General features: G+C 45.7%; 1 protein-coding gene across 4 annotated transcripts in view; it reads right to left on the bottom strand.

Annotated features, from left to right (window-relative positions):
• exoc6b (exocyst complex component 6B) overlaps positions 1-17,115 on the bottom strand; it is an 866,329-nt gene that overhangs the window by 8,971 nt on the left and 840,243 nt on the right. For all 4 annotated transcript variants that reach the window (XR_011353246.1, XM_069923433.1, XM_069923435.1 and 1 more), the window contains exon 21: positions 12,350-12,462. Coding sequence is in view for 3 of the 4 variants with exons in the window: in XM_069923433.1 (XP_069779534.1) it covers positions 12,350-12,462 (113 nt within the window). In the remaining variant the exon portion in view is untranslated. The remainder of the gene's footprint in view (positions 1-12,349; positions 12,463-17,115) is intronic.

A 17,115-nucleotide genomic window follows, 5' to 3' on the forward strand; every position in this document is an offset into this window, starting at 1 on the left:
TCTCCTCTACACTCTCTATTTTGTTTATATCCTTCCTATAATTCGGCGACCAAAACTGCACACAATATTCCAAATTTAGCCTCACCAATGCCTTAAAAAATTTCAACATTACGTCCCAACTCTTTACTCAATTCTCTGATTTATGAAGGCCAACATACCAAATGCCTTTTTCATCACCCTATCTATATATCACTCCACTTTCAGGGCATTAAGTACCAGAATTCCTAAATCCCTTTGTTCTGCTGCACTTCTCAATTGTCTACCATTTAATGTGCATGATCTTTGCTGATTAGTCCTACCAAAATGTAGCACCTCACACTTATCAGTATTAAACTCCATCTGCCATCTTTCAGCCCACTCGTCTAAACAGCCTGTATCCCACTGCATCGGGACACAGCACCCCCAATCTTAGTATCATCCACGTACTTAATAATCCAATTTGCCACCCTATCATCCAGATCATTAATACAACCCTCCAATCCCGCGGCACCACACCCTCCTCCAGTGATCGTTGAAAAATCACTGACAGTGTCTCCGCTATTTGCTCTCTGACCTCCCTTAACATCCTGGGGAAAATCCCATCAGTCCACAGCACCCCCAATATTAGTATCATCCACGTTCTTAATAATCCAAGTTGCCACCCTATCATCCAGATCATTAATACATATGGCAAAGTACCGATCCCTGAGGAACTCCACTAGTCACCAGCCTCCAATTTGACAAACAATTTTCCACCACTACTCTCTGGCATCTCCCATCCAACCATTGTTGAATCCACTTCACTGTTTCATTATTAATGCCTAATAATTGAACCTTCTTATCTAACGTCTTATGTGGAACCTTGTCAAAGGCCTTACTAAAGTCCATGTAGACAACATCCACAGCCTTCCCCTTCATCAACCTTCTTCGTAACATCCTTGAAAAATTTGATAAAGTTTGTTAAACATAATCTACCACGTACAAACCATGTTGACTACTCCTAATCAGTCCCTGGTTATCCAAATACTTGTATATACCATCTCTAAGAACAATCACCATTAATTTGCCCACCACCGACTCAGATTCATAGGCCTATAATGACCAGGTTTACTTTTAGTGCCTTTTTTAAACAGTGGAACAACATGAGCCACTCTCCAGTCCTCTGGCACCTCCCCTGTGGCTAATGTAATTTCTGTCAGAACTCCTGCTATTTCTACACTAACCTTCCTCAGGGTCCTAGGGACCTTGTCGGGACCTGGAGATTTATCCACCTTCATTCTCTAAAATAGCCAGATCTAGACTGTTGGTTAATTGGGCGGCATGGGCTCATGGGCCAGAGGGGCCTGTTACTGTGCTATATGTCTAAATTTTAAGAAAAATTGGAAAGAAAAACTTTTTGTTTGTTTTATTTTTAAATTCATTGATTTCAAACATCTGCAAAATATGTGTTATTGTTCAAAATGCTCTCCAGCCCCTAAGCTCCTCAAAGGGACAGAGGGCTTTGCAAGCTAGTGGGAAATGTGTGCTCCCTCTACGAGAAATCACACCAACTTAGAAGACTGAGGAAGTCTGACACGTCCTCTCTGGTCACTCAACAATGCCTATGGGCGCCATCGAGAGCAGACTCACTGGGCGCATCGCCAAGCGAGATGGAAGCTGCTCTGCTTAAGATCAGGAGAAGCTCCAGAAGGTGGTGAGCGCAGCTCAAAACATCATGCAAACTCCCCTCCCCTCCACAGACCACATCTACATCTCCCTCTGCCCAGGAAAGGCAGCTGACGCACTGATAGACCCGTCACTCCCTGGACACTCTCTCTTTGGGGAGAAAGCTAAAGAGTGTGGAAGTGTGCGACATGGGCTCAAAGATAGTCTCTTCCCTGGAGCCGTCAGGCTCCTGAATGAATCCCACCACAGTGCTTGGTACTAACTGATTTTCCTTTCCATTGTAACCCTGTACTCTGTAAATTCTGCTCTTTACATGGTTGTATGAATGTTGGAGATAACCTGTTGGTCCGCTTGCAAAAGAACCCTTCTCAATATACAAGGTATTTTGTGACAATCGTAAACTGCAAAACTTACAGAAAGATAAATGTAACCCTGGACAAGGGGAAGGCTCTCTGTGAAAAAAACTTCTCCACATAACTCCTCCCCTCTCACTTTAAATTCATGTTCTCTTGTATGTGACATTCATATCCTGGCTAAAAGGGCGACACGGTTGGCATAGTGGCATAGCTGTTACAGAGCCAGCGATCGGGACTGTCTGTTAGGAGTTTGTATGTTCTCTCTGCATCTGTGTGAGTTTTCCCCGGGAGTTCCGGTTTCCTCCCACCTTTTGAAATGTTATAGGCAGGGGAGGGGGTTGTGGATCAATTGGGCTCATGGGCCTGTTATCGTGCTCTATGTTTAAATTTAATTTTTTTTTTAAATTCTGACTATCCACCCTATCAGGAGGGAACCAGAATGTGGGAGCAGAGAATAGGGCAGAAGTTCAAAAGCATGATGCTATGTGCTCTGACTTTGTGTGGAAAGACAGGCAGGGGACAGAACATACATGTGGACAGATAGAGGGGGTTGAAATGTGTCTATTTCAACACTAGAAGTATTAGGAATAAAGGGGATGAACTTAGAGCTTGGATCAGTACATGGAACTACGATGTTGTGGCTGCTACAGAGACTTGGCTGGAGGAAGGGCAGGATTGGCGGATGCAGTTACCGGGGTTTAGGGGTTTTAAAAGGAATAGGATGGGAAGTAGAAAAGGGAGGGGGTGGGAGTAGCGTTACTGGTCAGGGATAGTATCATGGCTATAGAAAGGGAGGAGACTGTAGAGGGAGCGTCCACTGAGTCGGTGTGAGTGGAAGTCAAAAATGGGAAGGGAACAATGCTGGGAGTCGCCTATAGGCCCCCAAATAGCCCTCGGGACTCCGAGGAGCAGATGAGCAGGCAGATTTTGGAACAGTGCAGGAAATACAGGGTTGTAGTTATGGATGATTTCAACTTCCCTGATATTGACTGGCACCTCCTGACTGCAAGAGGGATAGATAGGGCTGAATTTGTCAGGTGTGTCCAAAAAAGATTCCTGACCCAGTCTGCCGACGAGATGAGAGGCCGGACTGGATCTGGTTCTGGGCAATGAACCTGGTCAGGGGGTGGACCTCTCGGTGGGGCAGTATTTTGGTGAGAGTGACCACAACCCCCTGAGATTTAGTATAGCCATGGACAGGGATAAAATCAGACAAAATGCAAAAGTGTTTCATTGGGGAAGGGTTAATTATGATGGGATGAGCCAGGAACTAGCAAGAATAAATTGGAAGCAGATGTCAACAGGCTTTGCCGAGAACAGGTAAGAGGCGAGGAATATTTGGAGTTGAAGTCAGCAAGGGCCACCCTACTCGAGGATCAAAAAGGATTCAACAGGTCGGCACAGGTAAGGGCAGGCTTTTTGCATATCATATATTTTGTTCATAGACAGTGGGAATGGCAGCCAAGGCAGGGGAATGCTCCTCTTGCAGAATGTGGGTTATCAGGGAGGCCAGCAGTATCCCTGGCGACTTCATCTGTGAGAGGTGCATCCAGCTGCAGCTCCTGACAAGCTGAATTAAGGACTTGGATGAACTCCGGATCATTCAGGAGGCAGAGGGTGAGTTAGACAGGAGTTACATGGACACGATCATACCTAGGAGGCAGGAGGAGGGTGGATGGGTGACAGACAGGAGGGGGGAAAGGGAACAGACAGACAGTGAAGAGCACCCTTAGGGGTGATCCCCTCAATAACAAGTACACCATTTGGGATACTGTTGTGGGGGATGACCCACCAGGGACAAGACACGGTGATCAGATCTCTGGCATGGAGTCAGGTCCTGTGGCTAAGGAAAGGGAGGAGAAGAGGCGAGATGCAGTGATCAGGAATTCCATCGTTAGGGGGAACAGCAAAGAGGTTCTGTGAATGAGATCGAGTACCCCGGATGGAATGTTGCCTCCCTGGAGCTAGGGTCTAATATCTCAGATCGAGTTCACGGCATTCTCAGGAGGGAGGGTGAGCAGCTAGATGTCGCAGTCCATGTAGGGACATGGGTAGGAAGGGTGAGGAGGTCCTGCGAGGGAGAGTTCTGATGTTAGGCGCCAGGTTGAAGGACAGGGCCTCCAGGGTTGTGATCTCAGGATTGCTGCCCATGCCACATGCTGGTGAGGTTAGAAATAGGAGGATAATGCAGCTTAACACATGGCGAAAGACATGATGCAGGAGGGAGGGCTTCAGGTTTCTTGATCATTGGGCTCTCTTTCAGGGAAGGTGGGATCTGCTCCGATGGGATGGTCTGCATCTGAACTGGAGCGGGACCAATATCCTTGCACGCGTTGCTCCATTGGGTTTAAACGAGATTTGTAGGGGGGTGGGAACCAGAATGCCAGAGCAGATAGAGGAGTGGAGGAGAGAAAAGATGATATGAAACTTACACGCACTGTCAGAAATCAACAAGTTGTATGTGCATATATTTCAATGTAAGGAGTATTGTAGGAAAGGCAGGCGTGGATTGGCACGTGGAATTATGACATCGGGGCCATTAGTGAAATTTGGTTGCAGCAGGGGCAGGACTGGCGGCTTAATATTCTGGCCTTCTGTTGCTTTAGACACAATAGAACGGAGGGGATGAAAGGAAGAGGAGTGGCATTGTTCGTCAGGGAAAAGATCACACATGTGGTCAGGCAGGAGAGACCAGAGTACTTGTCTGGTGAGACTATATGGGTGGAGCTGAGGAACAGGAAAGGTATGACCACACTCATGGGCTTGTATTGTAGACCACCTAATAGTAAATGAGAATTGGAGGAGTAAATCTGTAGAGAGATAGCAGACAGCTGCAGGAAACACAAGGTTGTAAGAGATTTTAACTTTTTACAAGTTGACAGGACTCCCATACCGTAAAAGGGCTGGATGGTTGGAGTTTGTCAAATGTGTTCAGGAAAGTTTTCGAAATCACATTTCTCAATTCCACATTAAGCAATCCCTATGCCATAGATTCTCTGTGATTAGGAAGGGATTGGGTGGAAAGAAAAATGTTGAAGACCACTGCTTTAATCGTACCCCATTGACTCGTTATGTGCACGGTTTCAGAACTCCAAAGGAAATGGGCCAATGTATTTTTCTCAAGCGAAATATTTCAGAAACAATTGGGTCTAGAGCAGTGATTCTCAACCTTTCCTTCCCACTCACATCCCACCTTAAGCAATCCCTTACTAATCACAGAGGGATGACTTAAAGTGGGATGTGAGTGGAAAGAGAAAGGTTGAGAACCACTGATATCGAGGCACCTACTAGAGAGAGTGCAATACTGGATCTCCTATTAGGGAACAAGACAGGACAGGTGACAGGAGTATGTGTCGGGGAACATTTTAGGTCCAATGATCATAATGCCATTAGTTTCAAGTTAATTATGGAGATGGATGGGTCTGGGCCTCAGGTTGAGAATCTAAATTGGAGAAAGGCCAATTCTGAGAAAATGAGAAAGGATCTAGAATGTGTAGATTGGGATAAATTGTTTTCAGGCAAGGATGTATGAGGTAAATGGTTGGCCTCCAAAGGTGAAATTTTGAGAGTACACAGTTTTTATGTTACTGTCAGGATTAAAGGCAAGGTTAAAAGGCAGAGGGATTTCGAAGGATGTAAGGCCTTCAACATGGTCCCACATGGGAGGTTAGTTCAGAAGGTTAAGACACTTGATATACATAGAGGGGTTGTAAACTGGGAGAGTGGTAGTGGATCGTTGCTTCTCAGACTGGAGGCCTGTGGTTAGCGATGTGTCTCAGGGATTGGTGTTGGAACCATTGCTGTTTGTTGTCTATATCAATGATCCGGATGATAATGTAATCAATTGAATCAGCAAGTTTGCTAATGGCACAAAGACAGGAGGCATAGTGGACAGTGAGGAAAATTTTCAAAGCTTGCAGAGGGATCTGAACCAACTGGGAGACTGGGCCAGAAAATGGATGATGGTGCTTAATGCAGACAAGTGTAAGGTATTGCATTTTGGAAAAGCAAATCAAGGTAAGACATATACAGTAAATGTTCGGGCATTGAAGAATGCAGAGGAGCAAAGAGACCTGGCAATACAGATAGATTGTTCCCTGAAGGTGGTGTCACAGGTGGACAGGGTTGTAAAGAAAGTTTTTGGCATCTTGGCCTTCATAAATCAAAGTATTGAGTATAGGAATTGGAATGTTATGTAAAAACTGTATAAGACATAGGTGAGGCCAAATTTGGAATACTGTGTTCAGTTTGGTCAACTAACTACAGGATAAGGTAGAAAGAGTGCAGAGAAGATTTACTAGGATGTTGCCTGGACTTCAGGAATGGAATTACAGGGAAAGGTTAAACAGGTTAGGACTTTATTCCCTCGAGCATTGAAGAACGAGGGGCGATTTGATAGAGGTATTTTAAATTATGAGGGTGGGGGGAAATGGATAGAGTAAATAAATAGGCTTTTTCCATTGAGGGCAGGTGAGATACAAACCTGAAGACATGGGTTAAGAGTGAAAGGGGAAAGGTTTAGGGAGAACATGAGGGGGAACTTCTTCACAGAGAGTGGTGGGGGCGGGGGGGAAGTGTGAAACCAGCTTCCAGCTGAGGTGGTGAATGTGGGCTCAATTTTAACATTTAAGAGGAATTTGGGGAAGTACATTGATGGGAGGGGTATGGAGGTATGGATTGGGTGCAGGTCAATGGGACTAGGCAAAAAAAAAGTTCAGCATAGACTAGAAGGGCCAAAGAGGCCTGTTTCTGTGCTATAATGTTCTATGGTTCAAGGGAGAAAGCACAGAATTAATGGTGGATGAAGTTTAGGAACCACTTGTGCTGGTTCAGGATAGAGTTGTCCCACTGCGACAAGGAAAAGATGGTAGGAAAAGGGAATCATGGTTGTTGAAACAGGTGAGGCAGCTCGTCAAGTGAATGATGTAAGCAAGTATTAGATATAGGAAGCATGGAACAGGAAGGGCTCAAGAGAAGTATATGGTACCCAGGAAGGAGCTTAAGAAGGGACTTAGGAGAGCTCGAAAGGGGGCATGAGAAGGCCTTGGCATATAGGATTAAAGAGAATTTTAATTCTGAGAAGCTACAATGGTTGTAAAAGTTTACTTAAAGGCAGGCACGGCAGGCTGGTGCAGACCCAGGAGAGTGGAGGGCAGAGACGCAGAGCTGCTCCGAAGGGTTCAACCGCCCTGTTCTCATGCTGGCAGCTTCGACACAGGCACTAAACAGCCTGTTAGAGGAGCCGAGAGTGTTTTCATACTGAAATCCTGCAACAGCATTTCTATGCCCAGGATGGGGGCTCGGCAGTAGCCATGAGGGATTGCAGATTCTGGGGGAGCAGGGTATTGGAAACGGGGAGAACATCCCCTCCCCCCCACCACCACCAGTTGAGGAGGAGAAGCGGAGGAAACGATGAGGGGTTCAGCGACAGTGATCCACACAGGCTGCAGGCAGTTAGAGACTCATGGAACTGGGATTTGAGAGGACGGTGAAAGCGAGAAAGGCTCTCGAACGGGCCTCTGGCGCTGAAGGCTTCCTGACCATGTCGGAGGTTTGGATCTGGAGCTCGGGCAGCTGGTGGATCGAACAGGAGTCTGTGTGGCTGCAGAGGCTGCGGGAGAATTGGAGGCGAATCCACGGACACTCGGTGCCTCATTTGCTTTGCATTCTGTTATGCTGTAGGGGGCACCGGGCAACACTAATGGTGACTCTTTGCCTCATGGCAGGTAGAAGGCAATTTTGTGTAATATTGCAGGTTTTGTACTATTACATGACAATAAAGGAGTCTTGAGCTATAAATTGTCTCCAGAAACATGCTACTTACCCTCTAGAGATCCTACAGGGCAGCAGAAAGGAAAAGGGGCAAATGGTTATCACAACTGATCAAGACATCTAAATCTGCATGAACACAGGAATCTCTGGTCTGAACTTTTCCTCAGATTCCAGCACTGGTAAGACTTTGCCTCTAATCCCCCCATTCCACCCTGTGTGACGTATCTTCCTCCACCTGATCCCTTGGTTGCTCATGCCTTGCTCTCCCTAGGCGACGCTGGCATTCATGTCAAGAGGAATAGAATATAAGAGCAGGGATGTGACACTGAGGCTCTATACAGCACTGGTGAGGCCTCACTTGGAGAATTGTGAGCAGTTCTGGGCTCATCGTTGAAGAAAGGATGTGCTAACTTTGGAGAGGGTTCAGAGAAGGTTCACAAGGATGATTCCGGGAATGAAAAGGTTATCGTATGAGGAGCGTTTGACAACTCTTGGCCTGTACTCGTTGGAATTTAGGAGAAAAGGAGGGAATCTCATTAAAACGTTTTGAATGTTGAAAGGTGTGGACAGAAAGGTTGTTTCCCTGCAGTGGGAGAGTCTAGGACAAGAGGGTATAACTTCAGGATTGAAGGGAGTCCACTTAGAATAGAGATGCAGAGGAATTTCTTCAGCCAGAGGGTGGTAAATCTGTGAAATTTGTTGTCAAACATGGTTGTGGAGGCTAAATCACTGGGTGTATTTAAGGCAGAGATTGATTGGTTCTTGATTAGCCAGGGCATCCAAGGCTATGGGGAGAAGACCAGGCAATGGGGCTGAGTGGGAAAATGGATCAGCTGATGACTATATGGAGGGGCAGACTCAATGGGTTGAATGGCCTATTTCTGCTCCTTTGTCTTATAGTTTTATGATCTTATGGTCTGGTATCTGCCAGTTCTCTGACTCAGTCTGCCATGTTTCACCTCTGCCTGGTTCACTCTGTTCCTTCCCTCTCTCCCTGTCCTCTTTACACAGTCTTGATAAAGAGTTTCAGCCTGATACATCGACCATTCGTTTTTACCCACTGATCCTGCTTGACCCACGAGTTCCTCCAGCAGTTTGTTTGTTTGAATTAATGTACAGCTTGATTTCTGATCCTGTGCTCCATCGCCCCTCGCCCTTCAAAAGCTTTGGCCTGTATAGATGCACCTGTCTTTCTCTCTCTTCTCCCTGAGTCACGGCCAGGCTGCGTAAGGCAGGGAGTGTGCCGTATCCTCCGGGTAGGACGCAGGAATATGAAACCAAAAGTTCATGGATCTGCCGTGAAGGCAATGTTCCTCACAATAAGAGAGGGCGTGGGTGAGGAGCAGAGTGGGGAGAGATGAGAGGAAGATGGGAGGGGAGGAGGAAAAAGGGAGATGCACATTCTTTCAGCTGACGGCTCAAACTTCCATGTAAAATATTCTACCTGTCTTCCCAACTCTCTGGACACTTCCAAACCACCTTATTCCTCCTCGGATTCAGAAACACTCTGCAATCTCTGCACACCATCTTGTGTCTGCTTGATTTAATCGTGCCACCACTGGTAGCCTAGTGGGGCAGCACAGTTGGTGTAGTGGTTAGCGCAACACCTTTACAGCGCCAGTATTTGGGCCTGGGGTTCGAATCCTGCGCTGACTGTAAGGACTCTCTTCTCCAACCAGTCTCTATCTCCCTCCATTTACCCAGGCTTCCATCACCTTTTACCTCCTCCACCCTTTGCCCCCAACCCCTTTTTTATCCTTATCTTCCCTTCCCCTCCTCATCTCGAGAAATGGCCCCAACCTGAAAGGTTTTGACTTTTTATTTCCCTCCATGGAAGCTGTCTGACCTGCTGAGTTCCTCCAGCCTCTCACTCTTTGCTGAGCTCAAGTTCATTTACCATCCGATTGTACCAGTACAATCTGCAGAGAAATTGATCAAAGGTCAATCCACAGGACCATTAGAGCGGCAGAGGAACACTGGAGTCTCCCTCTCCCCCATCGTGATCTACTGGGATTATTGTCTGAAGAGGGCGTGTAAAATCATCGAGGACCCCATCCACTCCGCACGCAGCATCTTTTATGCTGCTGCCGTCGGGGAAGAGATCCAGGAGGATCAGAGCCGGCACCACGAGGCTGAGGAACAGCTTCTTCCCACAGGCCGTGAGAATGTTGAACGACCACACGAACTGCTTACACTAACCATCCAAGACTCTCATATGTACCAAACAATATTTATTTATTCATTTGTATTTGAAATACTTGTTCTGCGTGTGTATTGTTTGTCCGTATGTGTGTTATGTCTGGTTGTGTGTCTGTGTGTTTTGCACCGAGGACCGGAGAACACTGTTTTGTCAGGTTGTAATCAGGTTGTACTTGTACAATCGGATGACAAGATTTGACTTGTCTTGATTACAACCTGATGAAACAGCGTTCCCCCATCCATGATGCCAAACAGTGCAAACACAAATATGGACAGAGCACTCATGCAGAAAACTACAGTACACATAGATTTAAAATAAATATTATTGATAAATTGTAGAGACAGAGAGCGTTGTTTTAGCAGTTCATCAATTGTTCAACAGACTTGTTACTTGTGAGAAGAAGCTCTTCCTCAGCCTGGTGGCGCTGGCTCTGATCCTCCTGTATCTCTTCCCCAACGCGAGCAGCTGAAAGATGCTGTGTGTGGGGTAGAAGGGGTCCTCAATGATTTTATGAGCTGCTTTGAGATTTTCCTCTGGTTTGAGATGTATCACTTTTGGCATCAACAGTCCAACCATTTATGATGGTCTTTTGGGGTCAGAGACGAGTGGCTAAACCACAACATTCACTCAAGAAGGCAGCCAACATCATAAAGGACCCCCATCACCCTGGTCATAACCTCGTCTCGCTGCTCCCCATGGAGAGAAGGTGCAGAAGCCTGAAGACCAGCACCTCTAGTTTCTTTACAACAGACTTTTGCACCTCCCCTTGTTACACTAACCAGGGACTGCTCTGACACCATAAAAGGACTTTGCGCTATTGCAAAGTCTCCATTTTTTTGCACTAGGGTAACTGTGAATTTTTATTATCTCTTTTTAACGCAATTAAGTGCACTAATTTTGAGTTATTTCTGTATTTTTTAATAAAGTGCCCTGTTCAGTTGTAGCAGGTAAGAATTTCAGTGCATAGATCAGAAGATCTCACGGTGTCTACTGGAGACAAAGATATATAAGCGAGACCTGCTGAGGTCCTCCAGCATTTCTGTGCTTTTACTACAATCACAGGGCCTGCAGACTTTTGTCATTCTTCTAGGAGTGGAACTAGGCCATTCGGCCTGTCGAGTCTGCGCCGCCAACCATCATGGCTGATATACTATTTAACCCCGTTCACCTGCCTTCTCCCCATGACTCCCTTCCCAATCCAGGACATATCTGCTTTAAATGTTCTCCACAGCCGTCCGCGGCAACAAATTCCACAGATTCTCCTCCCTCTGGATAAGGAAATCCCTCCTCATCTCTGTTCCAAAGGAATGTTTTTGTGTTCTAAGGCCGTGCCCTCTGGCCCCAGACTCCCCCACCACGGGAAACATCCTCTCCACATCCATTCTTTCCAGGCCTTTCAAGATTCGATAGGTTTCAACAAGATCCTTCCCCATTCCTCTGAACTCCAGTGAGCCTTCAAATGCTCCTCCAATAAAAACCCTTTCTCTCCGAGGATCATCCTTCTCTCGAACCTCTCCAATGCCAACACATCCTTCCTTCGATCTAGAGCCCAAAACTGCTCACAATACTCTAAGTGTGGTCTGACCAATGCCTTATAAAGCCTCACCATCACATTCCTACTCTTATAGTCTATCCTTCTTGAATTGAATTAGTATAATCCCTCTTGAAATGAGTGCTAGTATTTGTATTTGCTTTCCTTACCATCAACTGCAAGTTCATCTTTAGGGTCTCCAAATCCTTCGCAGCACGTCTGATTTCTGAACTCGTTACTAGCTCCTGAACCCCAAACCCAGCGGCCAGAGGAGTTTGAGGGGATTTGGAATGTCACCGAAGACTCTTTCAAATTTCTGGAGCTGTTCCGTGGGGACCATTCTGACTGGCTGCATCACTGGTACCGAGATGCCAATGCACAGGTCAGGAAAGGGCTACAGAGAGCCGCGAACTTGGCCGACGCCATCACAGGCATCAGCCTCCACTCCGACGAGGACCATTACAAGAGGCGGTGCCTCAAGAAAGCAGCCTCTAATCTCAAGGACCCCCACCGCCCAGCCCATGGCCTCTTCTCGCTGCTACATTGGGAAGGAGGTACAGGAGCCTGAAGACGAACACCCAGCGGCATCAGATTTCTGACACGATCTGTTTTTTGAGAACCAATTTGCTAATTTTTAAAGTAAAAACACAAAATGCAGGAGAAGCTCAGCAGGTCAAAAAGGGCCCTTGGCGTAGCAACGACAGAGAGACAGACCCAATGTTTCAGGTTATGCCGGCGAGCATCAGAATAAAAGAGTGGGAGGTATTTGCACCTGTAATACTCCTGCAAAACAACCAATTTTGTGACAGGTTCATGACAATGAGTTCTGATTCTGAACACGCTTACTTCTCCAGTAGAGTCAGGGCAGTGGTTGGATTCACTCGCAGGTACTTGCAGCAAGGCTGCCCGTAATCAGCCAGGTACGTTGACCAGTCCCACTGGATGAAGAGGTCCAAGAGCTATGGAAACAAAATGGGGCAGAGGGCTATAAAAAAAAATCACAAGATGACAAGATATAGGAGCAGAAGTAAGCTCTGTCATTCTAATTATGAGCTGATCTATCCATCCACAAAACCCCACTCCCTGCTGTTACCCTTGATGCCATGAATAGTCAAATACCTGCCAATCACTGCCTTAAATACACCCAACGACCTGGCTTCCACGGCCGCCTGTGACAAGTTTCAGACTCACCACCCTCTGACTAAAGAAATGTTTCCGCATCTCTCTTTTAAATTGACGCCCTTTCATCCTGAAGTTGTGCCCCTCTGGTCCTAGAATCATGGGAAACATCCTTGCTGCATCTACTCTGTCCAGGCCTTGCAGCAGTCGAAATGCCTCTGAGTCTCCCCTCATCCTTCTGGACTCCGATGAGTCCAGTCCAAGAGCCGACAATCGTTCCTCATTATACTAACCCTTTCTTTCTTGGTATAATTCTAGTAAATCATCTCTGAATCCTCTCTAATGCCAGCATGCTTTTCTCAAATACGGTGCCCAAAACTGTACACAGTACTCCAACTGAGATCTCATCAGTGCTTTATAGATTCTCAATATTACATCCCTGCTCTTGTATGCAATACCTCTAGAAATGAAAGCCAACATTGCTTTGGCCTTCTTCACCACCCACTCAGCCTATATAACCATATAACCATTACAGCACAGAAACAGCCGAACTTGGCCCTCTAGTCCAAGCTGAATAGTTTCTCCCACCTAACCCCACTGACCTACATTCAACCCGTAATCCTCTATTCCTTTCCCGTCCATATACATATCCAATTTCTCCTTAAATGCTAATATTGAGCCTGCCTCTGCCATTTCATTTGAAAGATCATTCCACACATCCACCACTCTCTGAGTAAAGAAGACCCCCCTCATGCTTCCTCTAAACGTTTGCCCCCTAACTCTCCACCCGTGTCCTCTCGTTTGATTCTCCCCCTTTCTTAAAGAAAAAAGCCTCTCCACATCAATTCTATCTATACCCCTAATAATTTTAAATACCTCAATCAAATCGCTTCTCAACCTTCTACTCTCCAAAGAATAAAGACCTAACTTTTTTAACCTTTCCCTATAACTTAGACTCTGTAGCCCCAGCAACATTCTAGTAAATCCTTTCTGCACTCTCTCCAATTTGGTGACCAAAACTGGTCATAATACTCTAAGTTTGGCCTCACCAATGCCTTGTAGAATTTTAACATAACATTCCAGCTCCTAGACTCAATGCTCTGAATCATAAAGATTAATGCACCATAAGCTTTCTTCACCACCCTATCCACATGTGAGTTCACCTTCAGGGAATTATGAACCATTATTCCTACATCTCTCTGTTCGACTGCATTCTTCATTTCCTATTTTGATTAGCTCTACCAAAATGTTACACCTCACACTTATCTGCATTAAACTCCATCTGCCATCTTTCAGCCCATTCTTCTCACTGGCCTAAATTCCTCTGCAACCCTTCTTCACCATCCACAGCTCCACCTATCTTCGTATCAACCTTAAAAATGCAATTTACTACCCCATCATCCAGATAATTAATGTGTACGACACAACATTGAACCCTGAGACATTCCATTAGTCACCGGTCTCCAGGTTGATAAACAGTCATCTCCCACTACTCTCTGGCATATCCCATTCAACCACTGAAGAATAAATTTTACAACTACAATGTATTTTTTATATATTTTATTTAAAATAAACACATATATAACAACAAATATTAAATCATAAACCATATTACCGTTTACAAATATATATTGTTTAATATATAAGAAAAGAGAAAAAGAGAAAAAACCCTTAAAAAACCCCAATCTCTTCCACATCCCCAACAATTACTAACCCCACTAAACTAAAACCAAAATCTAAAACGCTAACTAATCCCTCCCCTCCCTAACCCTCATTAAACCGACTAAACAAAAACCAAAATCTAAAACCCCAACTAATCCATCCCCCCTCCCTAACCCTAACTAACACAACTAAATTAAATCCAGTCTAAAACCCCATCTAATCCCTGCCCCTCCCTAACCTTTACTAACCCTACTAAACTGAAACCAAAATTTAAATCCGCATCTAATCCCTTCCCTCTCCCTAAACATTACTTACCCTACTAAACCAAATCCAAAATCTAAAACCTCAACTAATCCCTCACCTCTCCCTAACACTTACTAACCCTGCTAAACTGTAACAAAATCTAAATCCCAATTATTCCCTCCCCTCCCTAACCTTTACTAACCCCACTAATCTAAAAGCAAAATCTAAAACCCAACTAATCCCTCACCCTCCCTAAAACTTACTAACTCTACTGGACTTAAACCAAATTCAAAAACTTCAACTAAACCCTCCCCCTTCCTAACCATTACTAACCCGAGTAAACTGAAAGTGACATCTAAAACCCCAACTAATCCCTCCCCCACCCTAACCCTTATCAACCCTACTAAACTAAAGACCAAAAACAAAAACCCGAACTAATCCCCCTCCCCTCCTAATCCTACTAAACTAAAACCAAAATCTAAAACTCCATCTAATCCCTACGCACTCCCTAATCCTTACCTACCCTACAAAACTAAAACCCCAATCTAAAACCCCAACTAATACCTCCCCTTCACTAACCTTACTAACCCTACCAAACTAAAACCAAAATCTAAAACCCCAACTAATCGCTCTCTCCTCCTAACCCTTACTAACCCTACTAAATAAAATAAAAATATAAAACTCCAATTAATCACTCTCCCCTCACTAACTCTATTAAACTAAAACCAAATTCTAAAACCCCATCTAATACCTCCCCCCTCCCTTTCTTTTTTCTTTGGCTTGTCTTCGCGGACGAAGATTTATGGAGGGGGTTAATGTCTACGTCAGCTGCAGGCTTGTTTGTGGCTGACAAGTCAGGTAGACACGGTTGCAGCGGTTGCAGGGGAAAATTGGTTGGTTGGGGTTGGGTGTGGGGTTTTTCCTCCTTTGTCTTTTGTCAGTGAGGTGGGCTCTGCGGTCTTCTTCAAAGGAGGTTGCTGCCCGCCGAACTGTGAGGCGCCAAGATGTACGGTTTGAGGCAATATCAGCCCACTGGCGGTGGTCAATGTGGCAGGCACCAAGAGATTTCTTTAGGCAGTCCTTGTACCTCTTCTTTGGTGCACCTCTGTCACGGTGGCCAGTGGAGAGCTCGCCATATAACACAATCTTGGGAAGGCAATGGTCCTCCATTCTGGAGACGTGACCCACCCAGCGCAGCTGGATCTTCAGCAGCGTGGACTCGATGCTGTCGGCCTCTGCCATCTCGAGTACTTCGATGTTAGGGATTAAGGCGCTCCAATGAATGTTGAGGATGGAGCGGAGACAACGCTGGTGGAAGCGTTCTAGAAGCCGTAGGTGATGCCGGTAGAGGACCCATGATTCGGAGCCGAACAGGAGTGTGGGTATGACAATGGCTCTGTATACGCTTATCTTTGTGAGGTTTTTCAGTTGGTTGTTTTTCCAGACTCTTTTGTGTAGTCTTCCAAAGGCGCTATTTGCCTTGGCGAGTCTGTTGTCTATCTCGTTGTCGATGCTTGCATCTGATGAAATGGTGAAGCCGAGATAGGTAAACTGGTTGACCGTTTTGAGTTTTGTGTGCCCGATGGAGATGTGGGGGGGCTGGTAGTCATGGTGGGGAGCTGGTTGATGGAGGACCTCCGTTTACTTCAGGCTGACTTCCAGGCCAAACATTTTGGCAGTTTCCGCAAAACAGGACGTCAAGCGCTGAAGAGCTGGCTCTGAATGGGCAACTAAAGCGGCATCATCTGCAAAGAGTAGTTCACAGACAAGTTTCTCTTGTGTCTTGGTGTGAGCTTGCAGGCGCCTCAGATTGAAGAGACTGCCATCCGTGCGGTACCGGATGTAAACAGCGTCTTCATTGTTGGGGTCTTTCATGGCTTGGTTCAGCATCATGCTGAAGAAGATTGAAAAGAGGGTTGGTGCGAGAACACAGCCTTGCTTCACGCCATTGTTAATGGAGAAGGGTTCAGAGAGCTCATTGCTGTATCTGACCCGACCTTGTTGGTTTTCGTGCAGTTGGATAATCATGTTGAGGAACTTTGGGGGACATCCGATGCGCTCTAGTATTTGCCAAAGCCCTTTCCTGCTCACGGTGTCGGAGGCTTTGGTGAGGTCAACAAAGGTGATGTAGAGTCCTTTGTTTTGTTCTCTGCACTTTTCTTGGAGCTGTCTGAGGGCAAAGACCATGTCAGTAGTTCCTCTGTTTGCGCGAAAGCCGCACTGTGATTCTGGGAGAATATTCTCGGCAACACTAGGTATTATTCTATTTATTCCCCCTCCCTAACCTTTATTAAACCTACTAAAGTAAAACCAAAATCTAAAACCCCAACTAATCTCTCCCCACTCCCAAACCCTTACTTACACTACTGAACAAAAACCAAAATAAAAACCCCAACTAATCCCTCCCTCCTCCCTAACCCTGACTAACCTTACTAAACTAAAAGCGAAATCTAAAACCCCAACTAATCCCTCCCCCTCCCTAACCCTTACTAACCCTATTAAACCAAAACCAAAATCTAAAACCCCAACTAATCCCTCCCCTCTCCCTAACCCTTACTAACCCTACTTAACTAAAATCCAAATCTAAA

Source organism: Narcine bancroftii, chromosome 3 (assembly GCF_036971445.1).
Source record: "Narcine bancroftii isolate sNarBan1 chromosome 3, sNarBan1.hap1, whole genome shotgun sequence".
In the NCBI taxonomy this organism is placed as follows: domain Eukaryota; kingdom Metazoa; phylum Chordata; class Chondrichthyes; order Torpediniformes; family Narcinidae; genus Narcine; species Narcine bancroftii.